This window comes from Tachypleus tridentatus, chromosome 1, assembly GCF_004210375.1.
Source record: "Tachypleus tridentatus isolate NWPU-2018 chromosome 1, ASM421037v1, whole genome shotgun sequence".
In the NCBI taxonomy this organism is placed as follows: Eukaryota; Metazoa; Arthropoda; class Merostomata; order Xiphosura; family Limulidae; genus Tachypleus; species Tachypleus tridentatus.
Window position 1 is genome coordinate 31,463,140 of NC_134825.1, and position 22,912 is coordinate 31,486,051.

Genomic DNA, 22,912 nt, shown 5'->3' on the forward strand with positions numbered 1-22,912 from the left:
GAAAAAGTAAGGCCCACTGAGGAAGGAAAACACATTCCCAAGTGGGATGCTTTGGTAAGAAGAGAAGTGTTGAAGAATACAGTAAAGACAGTTGAAAACGGCAAAGATGCAGAGAAGGTTCATGAGATTCCACATATAAGCTCTAAACTGGGGAGGTGCAGAAAGCCCCAGTGCAGAGTCGAAGTCCTTAATGATGAATGGGGTGCAGCATCTTTAAGGCCAAGGGTCTGGCAGAGCCATAGACCATTGATCCATAGTCAAGTTTTGAGTGAATAAGAGCACGATATATCTTTAACATAGAACATTGATCTGCTCTCCAACTGGCAGTAGAAAGGACACGGAGGATGTTCAGTGCTTTTGCGCATTTGACCCGTAGCTGCTTTAAGTGTGGTATAAAGGTCAGCTTATGGTCAAAGATAAGCCCCAAGAACCTGGTCTCAGGGACCACTTGCAGTGAAACTTCACCGATACGAAGTTCAGGATCAGGGTGGATACCCGTTGGCAGCAAAAATGAATGCAAACGGTTTTAGAGAGAGAAAAATTAAAGCCGTTCACCGTAGTCTACTTCAGTACACAATTGAGGGCAGTTTGTAGTTGCCGCTCAAAATATCTCATGTTTGACGACTGACACGAGATGTGAAAGTCGTCAACATAGAGCCCATTTGCAACAGTAAGAGGGAGTTGTTCAGTGATGGCATTTATCTTTATACTGAAAAGTGTGACACTCAAAACACAGCCCTGAGGGACCCCAAGTTCCTGTACAAAAGAACGGGAAAGTTTCGAGCCCACACAAACTTGGAATCTCCTGTCCATTAAAAATTTTTTAACAAACATGGGTAAATGGCCACGTAACCCAAATGCATGGAGGTCTCGCAAAATGCCATACCTCCATGTTGTGTCATAAGCCTTCTCAATGTTAAAGAATATTGAAACAAGATGTTGGCATTTGAGAAAGGCTTCTCTGATTGATGTTTCAAGTCAAATTAGGTGGTCTGTGGTGGAGTGCTGTCGTCGAAACCCACATTGGGTGGGCGAGAGGAGGTTGATTGATTCAAGGAACCAAACAAGACGAGCATTAACCATCCTCTCTAAGGTCTTACAGAGACAGCAATTGGATGGTAGTGTGAAGGAATCTTGGGATCTTTCTCAGGTTTAGAGAAAGGTTAGATAATAGTCTGGCACCAGGCATCAAGAAAAACATTCTCCTGCTAGATCTGGTTAAAAACAATTAGAAGAATATCAAGAAAAGCAGGAGAAAGATAGCGCAGCATGTCATAGTGTACATCATCAGGCCAAACAGATGTACTGCCAGACCGATGAAGGGCCATTTTCAGTTCCACCAGTGTAAAGGGACAATTATAGTCAAAAAGGCAGTCAGTACGAAAGGAAAGAGGTGAACACTCTGCCAGAGTCTTAATGGTTAAGAAGGTGGAGAAACAAGCAGAAGTGCTAGATACCTTGCAAAAGCTTTCACCTGGAGTATCGGCGATGCTCTGGACATCAGCTGCCTCTTGGCCATCAGAAAGTAAGATGGAGAGGGGGACAGAATTGTAGTGCCCACTGACCTTTCGAATCCTGTCCCATATGAGCTTGGAACTGGTGGTAGAAGATATGCTAGTTGTAAACTTAATCCAAGATTCCTTCTGGCTTTGACGTCTTACCCACCTAGCATGTGCACGGGCCCGTTGGAAAGCGATGCGGTTCGAAAGTGTGGGTTATCTACGTAAAGTATCCCAGGTCTGTTTTTGAGCCTTCCGTGCTAAGTGGCAAGCAGGATTCCACCACGGATGAGGATATCGTGGAAAAGGTGGCGAGGTTTTAGGAATACACTGAGCAGCTGCTTGTATAATACAGTCAGTTACCGCTGCCACACAGTTGTCTATTGATAGCTGATTCACGATGGCAGGATGAAGTTCTGTGAGAGCAGTGAAAGTGAACCAGTCTGCCTGATCCAGCTTCCACCAGGGCACGCGAGTAGGATGGCATATACCACAGCCAGTCTCTCTCAAAAGGATAGGAAAATGATCACTGCCTAGTGAAGGGGTTCCCAACCTTTTGGCAATCGTGAGTTGAAAATGTAATTGATGAAATAAAATTAATGTTATCCCAAGCTACTTCTAACAAGGCTACGCGACTCCCCTGCCAAGGCTTTGCAACCCCTTGGGGGTCGCGACCCACCGGTTGGGAACCCCTGGCCTAGTAGATTACTGTCAACCCTCCACGAAAAATGGGAGAATAATGAATGGAAGTAAACCAAGAGATCAAAAGCAGTAAAGGAGTGAGTAGGTGTGTGAAAATAAGTGGAAGAACCAGTATTGAAAAGAGAAAGATTGTGATCAGAGAGCATATGCTCTACAGAAGGACCCCTCCTATCAATAACAGCACTTCCCCAGAGGGAATGATGTCCATTAAAGTCCCCCAGGATTAGAAATGGAGAAGCAACTGTTCAACGAGAACATCAAGGTCTGATTGATCATATGTCTCTCCAGGGAACAGGAAGAGAGAACAAACAGTGATGGTATGACCCAAGGAAACACGGATGGCTACGGCCTCCAAGAGGTGTGTTCAGTGACAAAGACAGGGTGGGCACATGCTGATCAAACAATAGTGCCACCCCTTCATGTACTCATCCATCACACAGCCTGTCATTTCTGTACAGAGAAAACTGCCAAATGGTGACTGTATCAGCAGGTTTGAGAAATGTTTCTTGTAAGGAAAGACATACAGGATGGTAGGAAACAATCAGTTTTGATATCATCCAGATTAGAACATAAACCTCAACAATTCCATTGTATCAAGGTGGCCATTTTTAATGACGGGTAGGCAAAGTGGCTGGAGAACCCTTCTGTTTACAACCACGTTTTTTTTCCTTACTGTCCTTAGTCGGAGGAGGTCTATCAACCTCCATGGATCCTGCCCTGGGTCGACTGGACAGGTCTTTGTTGTTGGAAGGGGATTCCAGTGACTGAAGATGCAAACGAATGATTGTTTTGCATCATGGGGTCAGAGAAAAAGATGTATCAGAAGAAATACCTGTATTTGAAACCGAAGGATGTGGATCTTGAGACTTGTTGGACTGTATGGGAGGAAAAAAGATGGGTGTAGAAGTCGATTCAACCTTTTTAACCATGGAGATCAAAAGGCTTTTCATCTGTTTTGAAAATGATTCTCTTGGAGGTACAGAGAGATCTGTCTGCACTCCCACTGTAGTTATCCGAGCCTCAGGATAACTAATGTTATGGGTCGTTTTCAAATGCTGCACCTCTTTTTCCCCCCAACCATTTTGGGCAAGAATGAAAGTAGGAAGGGTTGGAACCACTGCAGTTGACACAATGTGGGTCCGTGTGACACTCATAGACATCGTGGTCCTTGCCACCATAACGAGCACATGTCAGAGAACCATGACAGGATGTCTTTGAGTGGCCGAACTTCTGACATTGGAAGCATCGAAGAGGGATTGGAATGTACGGCCGTACCCTGCAAATTAGATAAACTGCCTTGATGGTGGCGGGTGCAAGTGGTGATGTAAATGTCAAAACGAGGATATCTGTCAGCAGCGTAACTCCGTCTTTGCGAGTGGAGATGCGCCTCACTGCAGAAACTCCTTGAGTGGAGAGACCAGCGAGAATCTCTGACTCGGGGACGTTCTTCAAACCCCTCTCAACAATAACTCCTTGTGATTAATTCAAGGTAGCATGGGGGGTAACCTCAATAGGTACATCCCCAATTGCCTTTGAATTCAAGAGGAGTTCACTGTGTTGGGATGTGGATGTTTCAACCAATATGTCTTCAGATCGAAGCTTCTTTACTGACTTTGGAGAGACAGCAAGTACCTCTAGTCCCTTCTGAATAAAAAAGGGGGGGGCATTTGCCCTGAAGGTTTTTCTGAAAGAAAATGTAATACAAGAAAATGGGGTACAGGTGTTACAGATGTTGAAGATTGCTGCTCAGAGTCTTCAAGACGTGGTCGTTTACCTATAGACTGTTTTTTCACTATTTTATTTAAATTTGTTGTTGGAGGATCCACAGGAGAAAAGGAAAATTTCAGTACCCACTGACCCCACCCACCATGGAGCCCTATGAGGGGATGCATTACAATGTCATAAAAGGACACTGCAGCAACGCCATGGTTTTGTGAGCACTATACCCAAACACCAGCATCAGACACAATGTCCACAACACCCATTGAGAACTTCCAACACTGGTACTTGGTTGACTCTAGCTCAAGTGGACCAGCTGATTGACCCAAGGGGGGCCACCCAAAGGCTGCCCATCTACAGGAATTCAAGGCCAAAGTGATGTGTTTGGGTTGGACCCCCTCAACCACCAGGATCCTCTACTCCCCTTCACGGGTCGCCATGCACGGCAAACACGTGGGTGGATGTTTAGATTCCAGAGGAGGTAAACTGAAAGAACAAAACCTTCTCTGGGAGATCCCCTCACCACGTACAGGAATCCACACCGAGGGGCATAGTGCAGGTATCAGTATACTTGGACTGGCACCACTCACCATAGAGTGGGATCCATAACATGTTAAGTACACCCTTGAAAGAAAAGTGAAACAAAAATAACTCAGTTGTACTGATGTATGGAGAAAGACTACACGAAGAAGATGGTATCCAGCTGAGGAAACAAACTCAACTTACCCACTCAGAGTTGTATTGATGTATGGAGAATAACTACAGGAGGAAGACAGTATCTAGCTCAGAGAACAAAAATTACTTAACCACTCAAAACTATATTGATGTATGGGAATGACTACAGGGGCAAAAGGATATCCAACTGAGCAGGAAGCCATCAGATGGTGGAAGTATGATGACCTAAAGGTGTAGGAAGTGGTAAGGAAGAAATATGCAAGATGGATAACCTGACAAACCAAATCAGTAAGAGTGATAGGAATTCTTGTGAAAAGGATGGATGCCAGTGGATAAACAAGGTGGAGCACAGAAATTATACTCTGCATGAAAGTAACACCATAAAGCAAAAACTCAACACAGGAGATGATCTGGGATATTGAAGCAAAGGAAACACTAGAGAGAAAAACACATGGAAAAATGAGAAAAATTAAGGGAGATAAAAGGGACACCCTATACCCTGTAATGGTTGAAAGGTACAGATCTTTGTCAAACAACTATGTAAAAACAGATATCTAAGGATAGGAAGGAGAGAATTCATGCCACATAAACTAATCATTGAGTATTCTCCTCTACAGTTGACACACAGACACTGATGAAGAAGGAACAGTGTGATACAACAATGATGCTACATGTTTGTATAGTTCTGATTTCTTTACAAGGGATCAGAAAAAAGCTACATATAAAGCCAGAGTGTGAGAATGGAGAAATAAAGCATTCCTGAGTGAGGTTGTCAAAGGAGGAAAGAGGAAGAAGTAATGGAGGTTGTTCCTGAAAAAGGGAAAGGGATGAAACCACAGTTGAGCCAATCAGAAAAACACATACACAAGAAGGACATGACACTAAGCGACTGGGTGAGAGGAATTACTCAACGTAGAAGACAGAACCCAGGGTATGCACAAAGGAAGGGTCCTTCTAATTCTGGCTGAATGCATCCATGACCAAAGGATGTGGAATCATGGACCAAAAGTGAAGAGGCTTGGCATTCAATTGAGAGGCAAATTTACCTATTTGAGGAGTATCCAACTGAGAACATACTTATTGAAATACCTGTAACTGAGAGACTGCTACATGGGTTCGATCTCATTGAGAGATGATCTGTAACAAGAATAAGGGCAATTGGTATATGACAAGCCACAAAACAAATTTGATTGATGGTTTTGAGCCCAAATGAGAAAATCTAGAGTGTAGAAACACAAGGATCAAGTGCTTCCTGGACTGGTGATATAAGAGACAATGCTGATTTGACAAAATAACTAACAAATGTCATACTCCACTGGAAGAACATGAACCATTGCCCCCAAAACAGCAAGGAGCATCAAAAGGTTGATGTGAAGACCTAATTCCTCCTAATAGCAATGGCCTGAGATCTCCTGTGTAATGTAGCATGTATCCCACTCTGTTAACAAGGAATCTGTGAAGACATGGCCATCTGGATGGGTAGAAGGAATAGGTACTTCCACTGTTATGTTCTTCCTGTCTTACCACCAAAGGATGTTGGAGTACAGGAAAGCAGGAAGGATATCTGTAAATCCAGAAGGTCCCTGATGAGGTACTAATGAACTTCTAATACACACTGCAAGGAATGCATGTGGGCTTGGCCCATATGGATAAGACTCTCCATTGATATTTTGGGTGCTGATAGAACCCTATGAGTTAAAATCTCCATGGATTGTGGATGAAGAGGAGAAGGCTTGGCTCCACTGAGACGTCCATTTGAAAATACCCTAGATGAACAAGATATTGAATAGGGTGGATAATGGACTTCTCTTCCTAGATAAACCAACACACCTGATTAGCTTCTTTGAAGAGGAGATGGGTTTGTGAAGAAGACTCTGCAAAGGATGAAGCTAGAAGGAACCAGTCTTCAATAAAATGATAGAAATCAAACCCTCAATGATGAAAATATTGAACAAATAATAGAACCACCCAATAGAAAACATAAGGTGCTGATGGCAGCCCAAAAGGAACAGGTCAAAATTGACAAACATGATCTTTATAGATGAAACCTAGAAAATGATGTGAAGCTTGAGCAAGAGGGATGTGAAGATATATAACAGACACATTGAATCTCATCATCCAAAGCACTTGAAGAAAGGCCTATCTGACAGACAGGCAGGATTCAATGCTGAATCCAAGCACATCAAGAAAGCAATTAAGATGGGAAAGATTGTTCACATGACACAAATCCCTGGTCTTCTTGGAGAAGATGAAGAACATCAGAAAATAAATACTGGAAATACAGGACAAACCTGTTTGATGGCACTCTTGATGACTGGGAAAAGGAGGGATAATCATTCTGATAAACTCCAATGACATAAAGGTCAATGGTAAAAATCTATCACACTTCTGAAAAGTAAGAAAACCTGACTCCCACAGGATCCAAAGGCATGATGCGTAGACATGGTCTAGGTAGAAGGAGCTGGTAAATGAGAGGAAGGAGTAGGTTGGGGAATAAGGGAAGTGTACAACCTAGCAGATCCAACACACAACTCCAAGGTGTCTACAAACCCACTAAAGATCATAGATCTTAGAAAAGGAGCTGATAGAAGATCTCATAAGGAAGTCATGCAGGAAATACATGTTTCAACAAAGCCTCCTGACCTAAGAAAGCCCAGCAAAATGGGAGACAAGTGATGAGGGAAAGGAAAGACAAAATCATTCTGGACAATTTACTGAGTAGAAGGGTACAGGCTTCTGTCAAGAAATTTATGGGAGAGCGACACAAAGTCTTGTATTGTTGTTCACTGATAAAAGATCTGTTGAATGATGATATGCAAATATACAAACCTCTGTAATATATGGGTAAGGCAACACAGCATATTAACATACACACATAATTGATGTGTAAAACATTTGGCATGGACCCCAAACTTAGGCAAAGAGGTAAATAAAAACTTAGAACTAGAGACTGCAATTAATAAAGAAGATAGATCAAATGACCTTGATAATAAAGACAATCACAATATACTGTGATAACAAGTCTAAAAATATTGACTGAGGTCTAGGTACTGTAAGAGGCCAAAAATATGACTGCACACTTAAGAAACTGGGGAAAAGAGAGAAAAACAATCCAAGTTGTATCGTTCTGATCAAAGTTCTCATGTAATGCAGAACTGCTTGTATATTGGGCAATTCCCTCAGCTGTGTAAAAGGAGTCATTTCCTAATGAACTATATTTTGCCAATATTTTGTCTGCTGCTAACATCACACATGCAACCACAGTTGTGGGTTGTTGAACACTTGTACATCAGCAACCATTTTATCAATAACAATAAATTGTGAATTCAAAAATGGTGCCTACCTACTGGTATTTCAGTGAGAAATACAATTCATAAACAAATAATGAAATTCTACTCAACAGTGGATTATAAACAATACTTTTTTTTAAAATGTGAAAATCAGAAACCTAATATTTTCAAAATGCACTAAAGAAAAAAGTCTGAAATAAAACACTAGGTCTTAACATTATCATGCTAAATTGAGAAGTTAAGATTGGTTCAATTACATAGAGAGAGTCAGTCATGATAAGAGGTTATGTTGCCCTCCTATTGAAGGAAGTTTCTCTCAAGCTAAATTGCATGCTTTAACACAGGTGAACCACATGGGGACTTAGGTAAGAATTGAAGGCTAGTGACAAACAATAAATTATGCACTAATCTTATTGTAACATAGCATTCCTAAAGACGTTTTACAAATATGAATGAAATATAAATCTTTATCATTAAAATTTAATGCCACAAAACTGCACTACAATTTTGTTGACCTTCACCTTTGCACCTTAATATACTTGTAATAGTTCTGTCTAAATCAGAGTTGTGTAATTAAGTTCATAACCAAGTGTTTATTATTTGTGCAGCTGTGTATTTTAGTATACATATTTGTATATATTTATCATTTAATTAGTATAAATAACCTTGCAAACAATAATTTTGATAACACAATTTGTCCATTAAAATTATAAATTGAAAACAATTAAATTTATGAAGTAGAAGCACATTATTTAGATGTTGAGTTTAAAATAATTAACCATATTAATTTAAATGTTTTTGATAAAAGAAAAATTATTTTCCAATATATGGCCTAAGCTAATCTAATAGTAATATGCCACATTATTCTTTTACAAGTATTGTAACTTTGCAATTTCTCAGATCATGTAAAAGTTAATAAATTACAATATTTAATTACTAATATTGAAATATTAATACAAAAATTAATATTTAATGGATTTAATAAAGAAGAATTAAATAAATGTATTTATTAAAATATTTTGCAGTTAATACAAAAGAAGTTCTTATGTTTTTGAATTGTAATTTTTGGCTTTGCCTTACACTTTTACACAGTATTGTACATAAATGCATATTTATTTTTTTATTTTTTCAACATTCCTATATAGTTTATTTGTTAGTTTCTCTACAATGAACTGTTTCAATTCCAGCAATGTAGAATAATGTGTAATGCTGATAACTTGGACATCAAATACATAATAGCACATTGAATGGCACTCTGTTGAGGCATGCTTGAACTGCTATCTATGCACCTAGAATGTTTTTTGGTAGCTATCCTACTTCTAGACCTATGGCCTACATTTACAGAACCACCATAATGCATGAGCTACTATTCTGCACCTTTTTCAGTTTAATAATCATTGTTGCTGGAATTTCATTAACAAAGCTAGGAATGGTAATTAATAGGCTTACTCATTTATGTGCTCTAATGTAAATCAATGTTAAATTTCATGTTCACTCTCAGGAAATCTCCATAAGAGTATTTTCTTGAAATACCCAGGTTATTTAAGTGGTTGGGTGAGACACAGACAAATCATTTGGCACAACTTAAAAATTGGTGTGACCAGCATTTTAGGAGTTATGTGATATTTAGACACTGAATCTTATTGTATAGATATCTAATACTTCTTGCACTAGAGATATAGATATAGTACCCAAGCTGGTGATGTACAGTTGTGGATGTTTAGGAATGTGTGAAAAAAAATGTTAACCTAGTTTAAAATTTATCAAAAATTGACTTACCCATTAACATAGTTCCATTTTGACTCAGATCTGCAAGATTACAAATTCATTGAATTCTAAATATAAATACAAAGATTTATACAATGTTTATCCATTTACAATACTTTCAAAATGTACACAATTTAAAAAAATATGAACTAATACCTACAACTATAAGCAACTTTCGTGTAATAAAACAGTTTTTTTAAGTAATTACAAGTTATTTATCTACTTGTATCTAATTACTACCTGATATGACTTAAGAATTATGTTTTGTCACAACTATAAGATCACACAAATTTCACAGATTTGAACACATTAAGAAATTGCTTATACATAGGTTAATTTGTATGAACTTTGAGGGGGGGGCTAATGTCATAAAAATAGATTAAACATTCAGTTGTACCAAGGATAAAGCATGGGTTAAAAAAAAAGTAAAATAATCATATTATCATATTCAGGTACAAATAATTCATGTAGAATATAATATTCTCTTTTTACTATTACACTTTCTGTTGCTTATAAATTTCACTGATGTTTATTTCCAAGTAGTTGGCAAAAACAAACAAAATTAGGTGTGACTCGAGAAAAAATATACAGTAAATACATATATAAGTATATCAAGGGCTTCTAGAATATCAAGTATAAGGTTTAACTAAGATTAAGGGTTAATAATTCTGGACAAAAAAATGCTGAAAAAATTTGTATTTTATTATGGAGTAGTTCAACAAAAATAAGGCGAAATGTGAAATTCTTAAAAACTCTTAAAAGTTGTAGTAGTAAAAAAGACACAACGTTTTAGGGTTTAAAACTAGTAACAAGCTAAGCCCATGACTATATATGTTACTAACAGATATGGACGCATCAATTTCTAAAACTATGCACCAAATTGCTTGTGGATCCATAGCTTTTTTGGTTTGCACAAAATGTAAACAAAAATGATATTAACATTTTAGTCCCACTAATTACTGCTGGATTTCTAGCACCTATTTGTTTTTCATAAAAAAATATGAGTGATTTAACTCAACGATTTGGTCAGTTCCTTACACTAGCTGTATGACATACAATTACTCAATACGAAGCAATGTGTGGGCACTACCAATACTGAATGGCATGAAATAAATGGGTAGTTTTAGCGTAAGCACGATCAAAAGTATGGGCACTGTAGGCAAATGTATTCAAAGCACATGAAATAGATACTAATATCTCTTAATTTTACCTTTGAGACAAACTTTCCTTCTTTTCAACGTAAGAAATGTAACATTAGGGCTACCCTCCGAAGTGACATTAATCTGAATTCTTACATCCACTTCCTCACTTTTTTCACCTGTGCATGGCAGTGACACTTGGAAACCTGGAAAATATTAAGTTAATTTTTAAAGGGTTTGGTTTTCAATAATTCTCTGTAGATTAATAAAATATAATCTACCTGTATCATTTAACTTTCAATTTATGAGATTAAAAAAGTTTTATTTTAATTAAAAGTAATACTTTTGATATAAGTTATGGTATGATGTATTTTAAAGGCAAATAGCCAAACTACATCACTATGTATACAAGGCTAAAGAAATGGAGTCATCAACACAACGTTAAAAATGTTTACGAACATGATTGTAACTATGGTTTTCATCCTTGATGCGATGATGGAGCCATTATTTTAACTGAACCACGTTGCAAATTGTTATGGTGTACGAAACAAACGTATCTAACTAATCAATTTTGTTCTTGTAAAATACTTTCGCATAATATTAACAATGAAACTGATTTATGACAGCGAATAAGTGATACTGTATACATTATTTGATTGTGGATTTTACCAATCACGTGCGTTTGCATATACTGCAATAGTCTAATACTGATGTTGAAAGTAATTCTGTAGTTTTAAATAAAACACAATGCTAAGTGTATATGCAAGCGCACGTGATTGGTAAAACTATTAAAAAAAAGAAACTAGGCTTACAAAATTAAAACGTAGTGGAAGCAGCAGAAAATACACAACCTGTCCAACACAGGTTTATAAAAGTTAAAAATTTCGAATATTATGTTAATATTCAGATTACATTTACAAGTTTACAATAATAGTAAATTTGATTTCAAACCGTGGACTGGACGTGACCTAGTGTTTTGCATGTTATTCATAATTGTAGATTAGAATTCACAGTGCTGATGATAGATGTATTATGCAGTCATGTTTAAAAATAATATCCTGCTATGTATGGATTCAAAGTGTTATTTGCAATATAAACTAAAAAATATAGAATATACTCATATATTATTATAATTTCATTACTCCTACGAACTTTTCAAAAGCTCCATTCTTTAAGGTCTAAAAGTAACATTGGAGACAAATCACTGATTCAAGCTCTTTTTCACAATATTAAAGAACTTTTTTTATCACACGCCGTTGCTTACTTATACAGTAAAGGTATACACCCAAAGTTTTATCATATTACTTTATATAGTATCGATAGATGGCGTTTAACTAAACAAATGCTTTTAGTTTCTTTTTTTATTGTTAGTTTTTATATTTTTTGTCGGTTACTTATTTGAGTTTTTAAGTTCAAAGCTACACAGTAGGCTATCTGCGCTTTGCCATGACGGTATCGGCCGTTGAAGTTTGGTATGTAACCCCTCAAATGTACCGTTAAGCCATTGAGAAACCTTGTAATATAGGGTATAAAGATACAAATTTTTGTAGTTCATTGGTTTATTATATGTATTTTAAATTGAGCTTGATATTGAGTATAATGATTCAACGATGACTGAATGATTGATGAATTATTAAACAAAGCGCTTGTGTACGTTTTCTTTTATGTTTTTGGTTTGAATTTCGTGCAAAGTTATACGAAGGCTATCCGCGCTAGCCGTCCCTAATGTAGTAGTGTAAGACTAGAAGGAAGATAGCTGGTGATCACAATTCACCGCCAACTCACCGAATAGTGGGATTGATCATAACGCTCCCACAGCTGAAAGGGTGGCAGGGATTCGAACCCACGACGTTCGGATTATGAAACGAGTGCCTTAACCAGTTAGCCATGCTTGGCCTTCTGTGTTTTTGTTAGAGCAGAATCAGATAATATAATTGGAAATGATAAGAATTTACAACAGACGGTGGTATTATATAGAAAAGCCTAATATCATTTGTCTTAGCTGTTCAGATAGAAAGGGTAGAAACAACTTTAACAAAAGTTATCATCAAAGAAAAACGTATTGGTGTTAATTCCATAGTAGTGAAATAATTCTTGTAGTGTAACTCTAGGAACATTTTTTCTGGTTCTTATATTAGTGTTTACTAATGCAATAACTTTTAATATTTCGACCTGGAAGTATTGATTGTTTGACTGGAAAAGAATGGGATAATGTAACAAAGCGTACTAAAATTGAATTAAAACAAAGAACCAAGAGTGCTTTAATTTTTAAAAACTAGAAAAACTCTTTTTATGGAAAAGTATTTTCTTTTATCCTAAATGATTAAACTATGCAATGCATATTTAAAACAAAAATAGTTTAAATGATTCATAAAAAAATCCAGGTAATGAACCATAAGCTACTTATGAATTTTTCCGCTATGTACATTTAACGGAAGTTGGACTGGCTGTGTCCGAACTATGATTTCGATGGAGACGTGTTGCAATACAAAACTGTTCCATACTCTGAAGCTGTGGGAATACTAGAAAAGTTACAGTCAACCCCCTGTATGATCCAACAAGAGTAGCCAAAGGATTGAGAGTGGATATTATTGACTAGTTCTGTTTACTCTGGTTTGTTAGTTCAAAATTATGAAAGCAGATATTTATTGTCTAGCATTGAGTGGAATTCGGAAATTTAAAAAAAAAAAATCTGTCTGACATTATTAAAACTGCCCGCCAACTCCAATTTTTTTAAAGTAAACTGGGTCGTAGAGGACAAACTATTGTTTTGAGGGTAGTTTATGATAAAAAAATGTAAAATCGTCCGTTGTAGTCAAATAATTTAAAACAATTACTGTCTTTCGACAAAATTAACGTAGTGGAATGTGTACCACAAATACAGGTGGTGAAGTAGATAGTGGGCACGTCTATAATAACTCGAATTGCATTCGAATATGATTTAAAGCAGCATTTCCCAGCTTTTCCAACTAAGGACTGATTTATTTTTGTAATTTTTTATGATGCCCGGCCTCCTCAAACACCTAATTAGTTAACCCACTCAGATATGGCTAAGACTTAACATCAAGCTCGAAGCAATAGTTCTATCAATACATCGTCGTTTATAAAATATACAGGTGTTTTGTAGTACTGTTCTGGTTTGGACTCAGCAGGGGGACGATTTCTATATACAGGTGTTTTGTAGTACTGCTCTGGTTTGGACTCAGCAGGGGGACGATTTCTATATACAGGTGTTTTGTAGTACTGCTCTGGTTTGGACTCACCAGGGGGACGATTTCTATATACAGGTGTTTTGTAGTACTGCTCTGGTTTGGACTCAGCAGGGGGACGATTTCTATATACAGGTGTTTTGTAGTACTGTTCTGGTTTGGACTCAGCAGGGGGACGATTTCTATATACAGGTGTTTTGTAGTACTGTTCTGGTTTGGACTCAGCAGGGGGACGATTTCCAGCTAAAAGTGATTTTAAATTTACGTCATTTCACAAGTATCGCAAGGTTATCAACACCGTGAAATGTAATCTTAGGCTCTCTAAATTGCATTAGGTGAGAACATTTTAATTAATGAGGGACTGAAGGTATAAAGGCAACCGTCAACTTGTGACTTCTATAGTTTCATAACGTTAAGTACAAACTTTCAGTTTTCCTTCCTGTTATATTAGCTTAGTTGAGCGTCGCGCTAAACATGCTCGCCCTCCCAGCCGTGGGGGTGTATAATGTGACGGTCAATCCCACTATTCGTTGGTAAAGAGTAGCCCAAGAGTTGGCGGTGGGTGGTGATGACTAGCTGCCTTCCCTCTAGTCTTACACTGCTAAATTAGGGACGGCTAGCACAGATAGCCCTCGAGTAGCTTTGTGCGAAATTCCCAAACAAACAAACAAACAAAGCTTAGTTGAAATGTTGAGAAATTCAAGTTAAATGAAATGAAAATTTAGATTATAATGTATTTGAAAATATTAATTTTATTATAATATATTTTGTCTAATTCACATAAAATGCTCCTCCACAAATCTAACGAAGGATTAGATCTCCTAAAAAAATGGTTAATTTGACGTAGTGTTACCACAAGAACGAAATATTATGAATATGTTGTAGAACAAACTCACCTCTCTGCTCTTCTGGTAGTAAACCTTGTTTGGGGATGTCCAGATGAGGGGTTCCCAAGGCTTCTGTCTTATTGACTAGTACTTTTATCGAGTAATGAACCTAAACAAAATTAGGGAATGCATTTAGTAAAAATAAGGGCATGAAACACAGCAGTTATAACAAATGTAAAACATAAGTAACAAAGCGCTTAGAAAGAAAACATGTTAAAATATGTACTAAAGTACAACACAACGAGAAAATAATACTAGGGTTTTTTCCAAATAACATATATAATGTCTTAACCCTTATAGTAACGATGGTTAATCGCACTTTGTGAGAATAATTTGTATGTGCTAATATAGTTGAAAGTTGAAATCCAAGTTTATATAATATAAGGTTTCCGGACAGGTTATAAGGATATGTGGCCTAAAACTACTGTCGTTATGTTTTGCAAAAGCTTGTTACAGTGGAAATTACAGAGTCCGAAGTATTGCGCAATCGTGGCCATCAGATTCAACACGATCAATAATGGAGAAAGAAGCGTCATTATAGAAAAAATGAACAAAAAAATCATTTATATCAAATGTGATTAATCTAAAGAATAGTACGTCTTTATCAAAGAATTGTTTTAAGAAAATATCAAATCTCATATTATGATTCTTATTTCATACATTTAATACCAACCCGACAACTTTGGTAATGTTATTAAATTGCACATTAAGTAACGGTAAAACGAGTGATATAGAAACATGATTTGAAAAATTATTACAGTAACACTGCTGTTTGTTTATATGTTTTGTTGGCTTTCGCATAAATTTTATACAAGGGTTATTTGGGCTAGCTGACTGTAATTACAAAATTATACGCTAAAGGAAATTGAACATCCCCCACTGCCAACTGCTGGATCATACCAAATACTGGGATTTGATTGTCACTCTTCTAAAGCATCAACAGCTCCAAGGAACGCGTGTTTTCTTATGTATTTATTATGTGGCACGCTAACCACTGGACTACAATTGGTCCAACATACTTAATAACTTTAACTCTTTCCCTCATAAAGAATGTATTGGACCATTTAAAAACAGAATATTTGCAATTATCAATCTTAGCTAAAAACTAACTTAGACTAACAAAAATAATAAACCATTCAAAAATGATAGGAAAAAACATTTAAACGTTTAAGCTGTCAATATATTTACACAAATCCTTAAGTCACGGAAAATGTATTTTGTGGTAAATATTCACCATTGAAATCTTGAATGTAAAATTTTACGACAGATTTTACTCAAGCAGTCTATTTAATGTGTGAGGTATAGATTCTTTATTATTGTTATAACCCTAACTGGTTATAACCGGCATGGTTAAGCCACTCGACTCGTAATCCTAGGGCCGCGGGTTTGAGTCTCCGTCCCACCAAACATGCTCGCCTTTTTAGCCATAGAGGCGTTATAATGTGACGGTCAATCCCACTATTTGTTGGTGAAATAGTAACCCACGAGTTGGTGGTGGGTAGTGATGACTAGTTGCCTTCCTTCTGGTCTTTCACTACTAAATTAGTGACAGCTAGTTCATATAGCCCTCGTGTAGCTTTGCGCGAAATTAAAAAAAATGACCAACCAGCCAACCCTAATCAGTTTATAATGGCGTTTACATCAAGAAACACTTATGAAAGTTTTTTTTTTATCAAAGATGTTTCTAGTATCAGGTAAATAGCCATTTGTCGACACACCTAATTAAAAATCTAATTAATCGTCTAATATCATACATTAAACATTTTACTTTTTTTTAATTGTTGGTTTTCAGAGATACCCTATCAGATATTTAATTTTATGTATAAATTTGACCGACAGAAGCCCTGCAATAGCTTCTTAAAATGCTTTAGATGACTTGTATCCTGAGACAAAACAATTAATTTTTACTTTTTCTAGTATTTTTTCCGTAGCTAAACAATATTTTAAATTACTCCTACTTACTCAGAAATTATCATTGTCAAAACCTAACTCGTAATTCTGCAGAAATCATCTTTAGTTTGTTTGTTCGATTTTATCACAATGTAACACTTAATTCTGCAGAATACATTTTTTGTTGTTGTTTATTTATAATATTATTAGGACACAAAATTATACTTTTACAGAAATTGCTTTTATTATATTCGTCTAGTTTTATCAGAATATAATTCCTAACGTTTCAAAATTATTATTTTTATTTTAATGTTTTTTAGCAAAACTTGGATTTTACTTCGTTTACAACTATTCAACTTCTAGGCTTAGATAATAATTAAATAAATCACACACGTAGAGTATCACTGAGAAAGTAACATGTTGTTAAAAACGAAGACCACGTACAGATTAAAGATAAAAACAAATTGCAGTTGCATCGTGCAACTTTTTGTTTGTTTGTTTGGGAATTTCGCACAAAGCTACTCGAGGGCTACCTGTGCTAGCCGTCCCTAATTTAGCAGTGTAAGACTAGAGGGAAGGCAGCTAGTCATCACCACCCACCGCCAACTCTTGGGCTACTCTTTTACCAACGAATAGTGGGATTGACCGTCACATTATACACCCCCACGGCTGGGAGGGCGAGCATGTTTAGCGCGACGCGGGCGCGACATCGTGCAACTAAACTAGTTTGTGGTCAAGCGGGATTACTGTGATTTCAGTTGGTTAGGTCATCACTCTCATGAAAAACAACCATTTATTTTAAGGTGGGACCTATTGAAGGGTTGGCTCTTAAGCCTTCGTTCTAGTTTGAATCTTTTAAACTATTTTGTTACATATGTCAAAAAATATATGTTTAATTAAAATAGTTCTATTCAGATCGGAAGATTTTTTTCTTATTGTGTTACGATATCATTATCCACGATATCATTATTCGTACTTGCAACGATACATCACTGTAGTAGTATATACAAATTGTTCCTAAAAAGTGCAGTTGCCTTCAGTGGCTCTGCTGTATATCCGCAAGATTATGACGCTAAAAATTTACTTTTGATGTCTGTGATTGGTAGAGCACTTATAACCCATTGGGTAGCTTCGTGTGTAACAACAAATGAACAAAATATGCAATTAAAACTTTGTGCATAGTGTCAAGATCTTATATGGTGTTATACTCTTAAAAACATGTTAAATATAAAAACAGAAGAAGAAAAAACGAGATTTTTTCTACTTGGCAAACAAAGATGATGAGAAAGATAAAAGGGTAAAAATGAAAAAGACAGAATGTTTATCTAATAGAAAGATGAAGGGTAACACTGTGAAAACATGCTCATTTCTAGTTTATACGAAGTAATATTAAACGTTATGTGCTTGTTCAATATTCAGTTCATTGATAACTAGCTGATTAGTTTATATCAAAACCATTAACATCAGGTTGATTGATCAGCTGCCAATTCAATGTTACTTTAATTTATGTAATGGATTAAGTCGTTTGTTGTGCTTCAGTTGCATATTTAGAATCATTTTCGTACGGATAGAAATTTATATCGCAATTTATGTTCATAATAGAGTGCAAAGAAACGCAATGAGAACGTACGGTATGCAACAAAGAGTTCACGAATTATCAGCAGATGTGTGTGAGTGTTTTCTTATAACAAAGCCACATTGGGCTATTTGTTGAGTGCACCGAGGGTTATCGAACCCCTTATTTTAGCATTGTAAATCTGTAGACCTAACCGCTATACTAGCGAGGGACTTATCAGCAGATAATGCACTCTCTTTATTAGAAACTTCTTCCTCACACACAATGAAAAACACAGATTACTTAAGTAATTACACAAGTGAGTCAAACTCATCAATAGACTAGTCAACATATATGTTTACATTCCTACCGAGTTGATAGACTATGAAACTACGTGTATGAAGAAAGCCATGCACGCTGTTTGTAATTGCGCCTGCATAATTTCACGGCTAAGTTTATAAAGTCTTCGCACCAATTCCAATAGATTGAAACACAAGTCAATAGGTAGTTCATCGCTGGATGCATTGCATATTTCTTATATATTTAGTAAGTTTCGCTATTGAAAATTTTAGGTGCTAAATTTATTCATCAGATTTCCATGTCCACACGTGTTATCTAAGTTGGTTGTGTTATTTGTATCCTTTAAATAGCGCTGTGATTACCTGGAGGTTGATACCTGCTCACTACGTTACTTTTAGGCGTACGTTCTGGATATAATACACATATATCATATAGGCCTAATTCATTATACGTGCTGGAATAGTGTAGTGTATTATAGGTGTGGAAAGTAATATCAGTTGTGGTACATACTTGTAAAAGTTAAATGATCTAAAGTATTTCAAGCTTAGTACTATTATTAAATATTAAAAATATATATGTTTTTCTTTTAAGTTTTCAAATTTGTAATTATCAAATTCAAAGTTCAAGATACTGGTAGATTATTTAAAGAAATTAGTATAATGTTTTATCAAGGTGGCAATAGTTTACGTTTATATCATTTAGTAGGATAAAGTACAAAGCTCAAAATTGTATAATTTTGTAACCTTCTTTATTATTATTTTTGTACACGTAGTGAGAAATAAATTATCGGTTTGTTTGTGTGTCGTGAAGCAGAAGTTTACACAGCAGGCTCTTTGTGTTTTGCCCACACCGACTATCGAAATCCGATTTTTATCATCATAAGCTAAATTTTTATTGCAAATACAATTTTTATTATATTCATTCGTGCCAGAAGCATCTCTAGGCATTAGCATTCTGGGCTCGTACCTCAACTAACTATGTGGTGCCTTAAAAAAAACAAAAGAAAACTATGATCGATGCCATAGTAAAATACCAAATATTTCTGCGCTTAAGAGCTCGATATCTCTTTTACACATCTGGCGACATCTCTCATTCGAGTATTTTAATGAAGAACTATTAGTAGTTTTTGTAAATATTTTATATATATATAGCACATAAATTCTATCGCACTCTTTCCATGCAGTTGAGCAGTGTCGTTCAGAATGCGCAATCAGAAGAGCATTAATTAATTTTAAAAAGGAATAATAAACACTCCAAACGATACCACGTTCAAATGACTGTCAGAAATTTTCTGATAAACTAATAGGGCAACTGCAAAAAAAAAAAGACATATCACAAAGTACCGAAAACTGCTACATTACTTGTTCTGATAGCTAGGACACTCAACTCGCAATTTACGGATTGTGAGTTCGAATCCCCACCATCGAGCATGCTATCCCTTACAGTTGTGGAGGCGTTATAAAGTCATGATCAATCCCACTATTCGTTGATAATAAAAGTACCTTAAGAGCTGGCAGTGGATGTTAAAAATGAATTCCCTACGAATTTAGAGAATATAGGCAATACAGAGTCAAGAATTACGTCACGTACAAAACAAAAGCTGTACTGAAACAAGTGTGGGCACTAAAATAAATGTACAGGGACTGCTTGTACAGGTAGCCTTCGAGTAGCTTTGCGCGAAATTCAAAACAAACCCAAGCCATTTTACTAAAGATAAGTAATAAAATCAATATGTGCCAACAAATGATGCATTATTTATAAAAAATCAACATAACGATCTTTATCGGCAGCTAGCGGCTTTTAAAATCGAATAGCGTATGAAGTCATTTGAACGGGCTCTTTCAACAACATGAAAAACAATTTATAGCTTAGTCAAATCGCACGAAAAATCACCAGACCCGTGAAACTAGGGCTTAAATGCACCGTAAACAAAGCGGCAGAATATTTATAGGCTTGAAAAGGGAGAGTGTTGGTTATGTGTAAGTTCCGTAGTACAAAATTAGTGGGATTTAGTAGATCAGATGAGGACTGAAATAGTAAGACGGTTGTACTGAAAAACAAATGCAGTTGATTTAAATATTTTGTTACTTGTATCAGTGTATGTGTTACTGTTTTACTTAATGTCAGTTGTTTAATAATTATTGTTTTATATTTTACTTTTTAAGCCCATTGGTAAAAATGCGTATTGATAAATGTAGGTTAAGACTACATTTGTTTTCGAGCCAAGTCATATTAGGCTACCTGCTATGTTCCTGGGAAACTGAGTCCTGGATTAAGTCAATGTAAAGTAACTCCTCCCCCGAATAGAGGCTCAAGGCACTCTGCCTGGTATGAAGTCAGGAAAATAGAAGTTACAGAAATATAGTCAAATGTTTTAGCATGAACAGTTTTGCTCTCAACCGTGGACTTTTAACATGTATGTCTTTCTTTTCAGTTTTGGTACCTCTTTGTATTTTTACTGCACTGTTGATGTTTACTATGTTAAGAAAAAAAATAGAAGCACAATTTCCTACTCTTTGTTACGAACAAGTTTTATCTTATCCGTTAAATTGGCGGGTACTCCAAATAGTGTATTATAAATATCTTGTTTTCATTGTTCGTGTGTTTTTATTTTTCCTAATTAGCAATAGGTCTGAGTGTTACAACGCTAAAAAATCGGGTTTAGATACTAAGATAGTGAAGAGCATAAGATAACCCATTGTGTAGCATGGCGTTTAATAACAAAACAAATTATTTTTCTTCATAGCTACACTTAGAGACTAAAAATTTTAAACTTAAAGTCAAGATCACGGTTTTATTTATTAGCGTATAAAATAGAAAGTCCAGGTCCAAAATAACAGTACTTTACTGTAAAAAGAGGAAAGGAGAACAAGTCGTGAGCATTTATATGTGATCCGTTCTTTCTTTGGATTGGGAACAGCAGGATTTGGATGGAGCAGTAATTTTAAATGACATGGCTTTATAATATTTGTATTAATTATTCTTGACATATATATATGTATAATCTTTCTGTGTACTGAATGTTAATTTGTCTTAGATTAAGTACTGGTATTTGGAGAGATATTTCTGATGGTGAGATTTTTCAAAGAAATTAGGTTTATAAAATGATGCGTCATGTTTGCAAATATATTTGGTATGACTTTAACATATAATGTTACTGTTAGTAACATTGCATCACAATTTATGGAATTTATGATCTGTTTATCTAACAACTTGACACAATGACGTTTGTAGTTCTTTAAAATTTGCTGTTCAAATATACAGAATAATGTTGTTGTTTTTTATTGGTCTTGGAATGCTATTCAAGGAGGAGCTGGTCAAAATTGTAACCAAGAGGTTAAGTAGACAGGGCATGAATTTGTTGGTTAAAAGATAATTTCTTATTATCATAGACGGACGATGTGTAGTATTTTACTGATTACTGTGGAGTTCCCGTCCGTTGGACAGGTGAAATAAACACTCTTTTCATACAAACTATAGGTAAGTTGTGCTTCTATTTTGTATCTTCACATAATAAACATTAAAAGTACAATAAGAATACACAAAGGTGCCAATAATGAAAAAACAATAATGTTGTTTTCAAGAATTCTAACAACAGTACTTACATAAATAATTGTAATGCTAAGGGACATACAACATTAGTAGTTTTACTGAAATTAAACGTGAAATTAAGTTGGGGGGAGTAACCCCCATGACTTTCTTCATATCATCCTGTGTCATTGTGTCACGTTTGGTGCTGATTGATCAAGAAATATGGAATTGTGTAAGGAACAGATACGTACATTTATTGATGTTTATTTATATAGATACTTTGGATATGATTTACTAAATATAGACAAGATTTATCATGTAGTGTTTGAATATAACAGTAATACAGTTTGTGTTGTAAGTTTATAAAACTATTAATTAAATGTTTGCATCTTTCGTACATTATATTGTTTTTATAATTCAGGATACATCCTTGTTTTCGAACTTTATGTTAATAACTTGACAGGTTGGTTGTGATACACTAGACAACATAAATATATAAGAAGTTTACATATAAGAGAAGGATAAATATTTATAAATATAAAAGTCATATTTATCCAGGTCGTATTAATGAAAAATGAAATATGAATATCAAATAGGTAACAAAGTAGCTACGTTATATTGATTAATGTGAATGTTAAAATGGCCGGGTATCATTGCTCAGTTGACAAGGAAGCATAGACGAATGTACAGTCATCCATTGGACAGTGGAATTGACTATGTAAAGTAGCGAACTTGACTAAGTGCATGAA

General features: G+C 35.7%; 1 protein-coding gene across 6 annotated transcripts in view; it reads right to left on the bottom strand.

Annotated features, from left to right (window-relative positions):
* LOC143245207 (tyrosine-protein kinase RYK-like) overlaps positions 1-22,912 on the bottom strand; it is a 148,169-nt gene that overhangs the window by 12,533 nt on the left and 112,724 nt on the right. For 5 of the 6 annotated variants that reach the window (XM_076491310.1, XM_076491289.1, XM_076491317.1 and 2 more), the window contains exons 3-5: positions 14,897-14,996; positions 10,863-10,997; positions 9,665-9,694 (exon numbers count right to left, since the gene is read on the bottom strand). In XM_076491310.1, the coding sequence (XP_076347425.1) occupies positions 9,665-9,694; positions 10,863-10,997; positions 14,897-14,996 (265 nt within the window). Of the gene's footprint in view, positions 1-9,664; positions 9,695-10,862; positions 10,998-11,943; positions 11,975-14,896; positions 14,997-22,912 lie in introns of those variants that run through there. The other variant, XM_076491326.1, reaches the window with a different exon arrangement.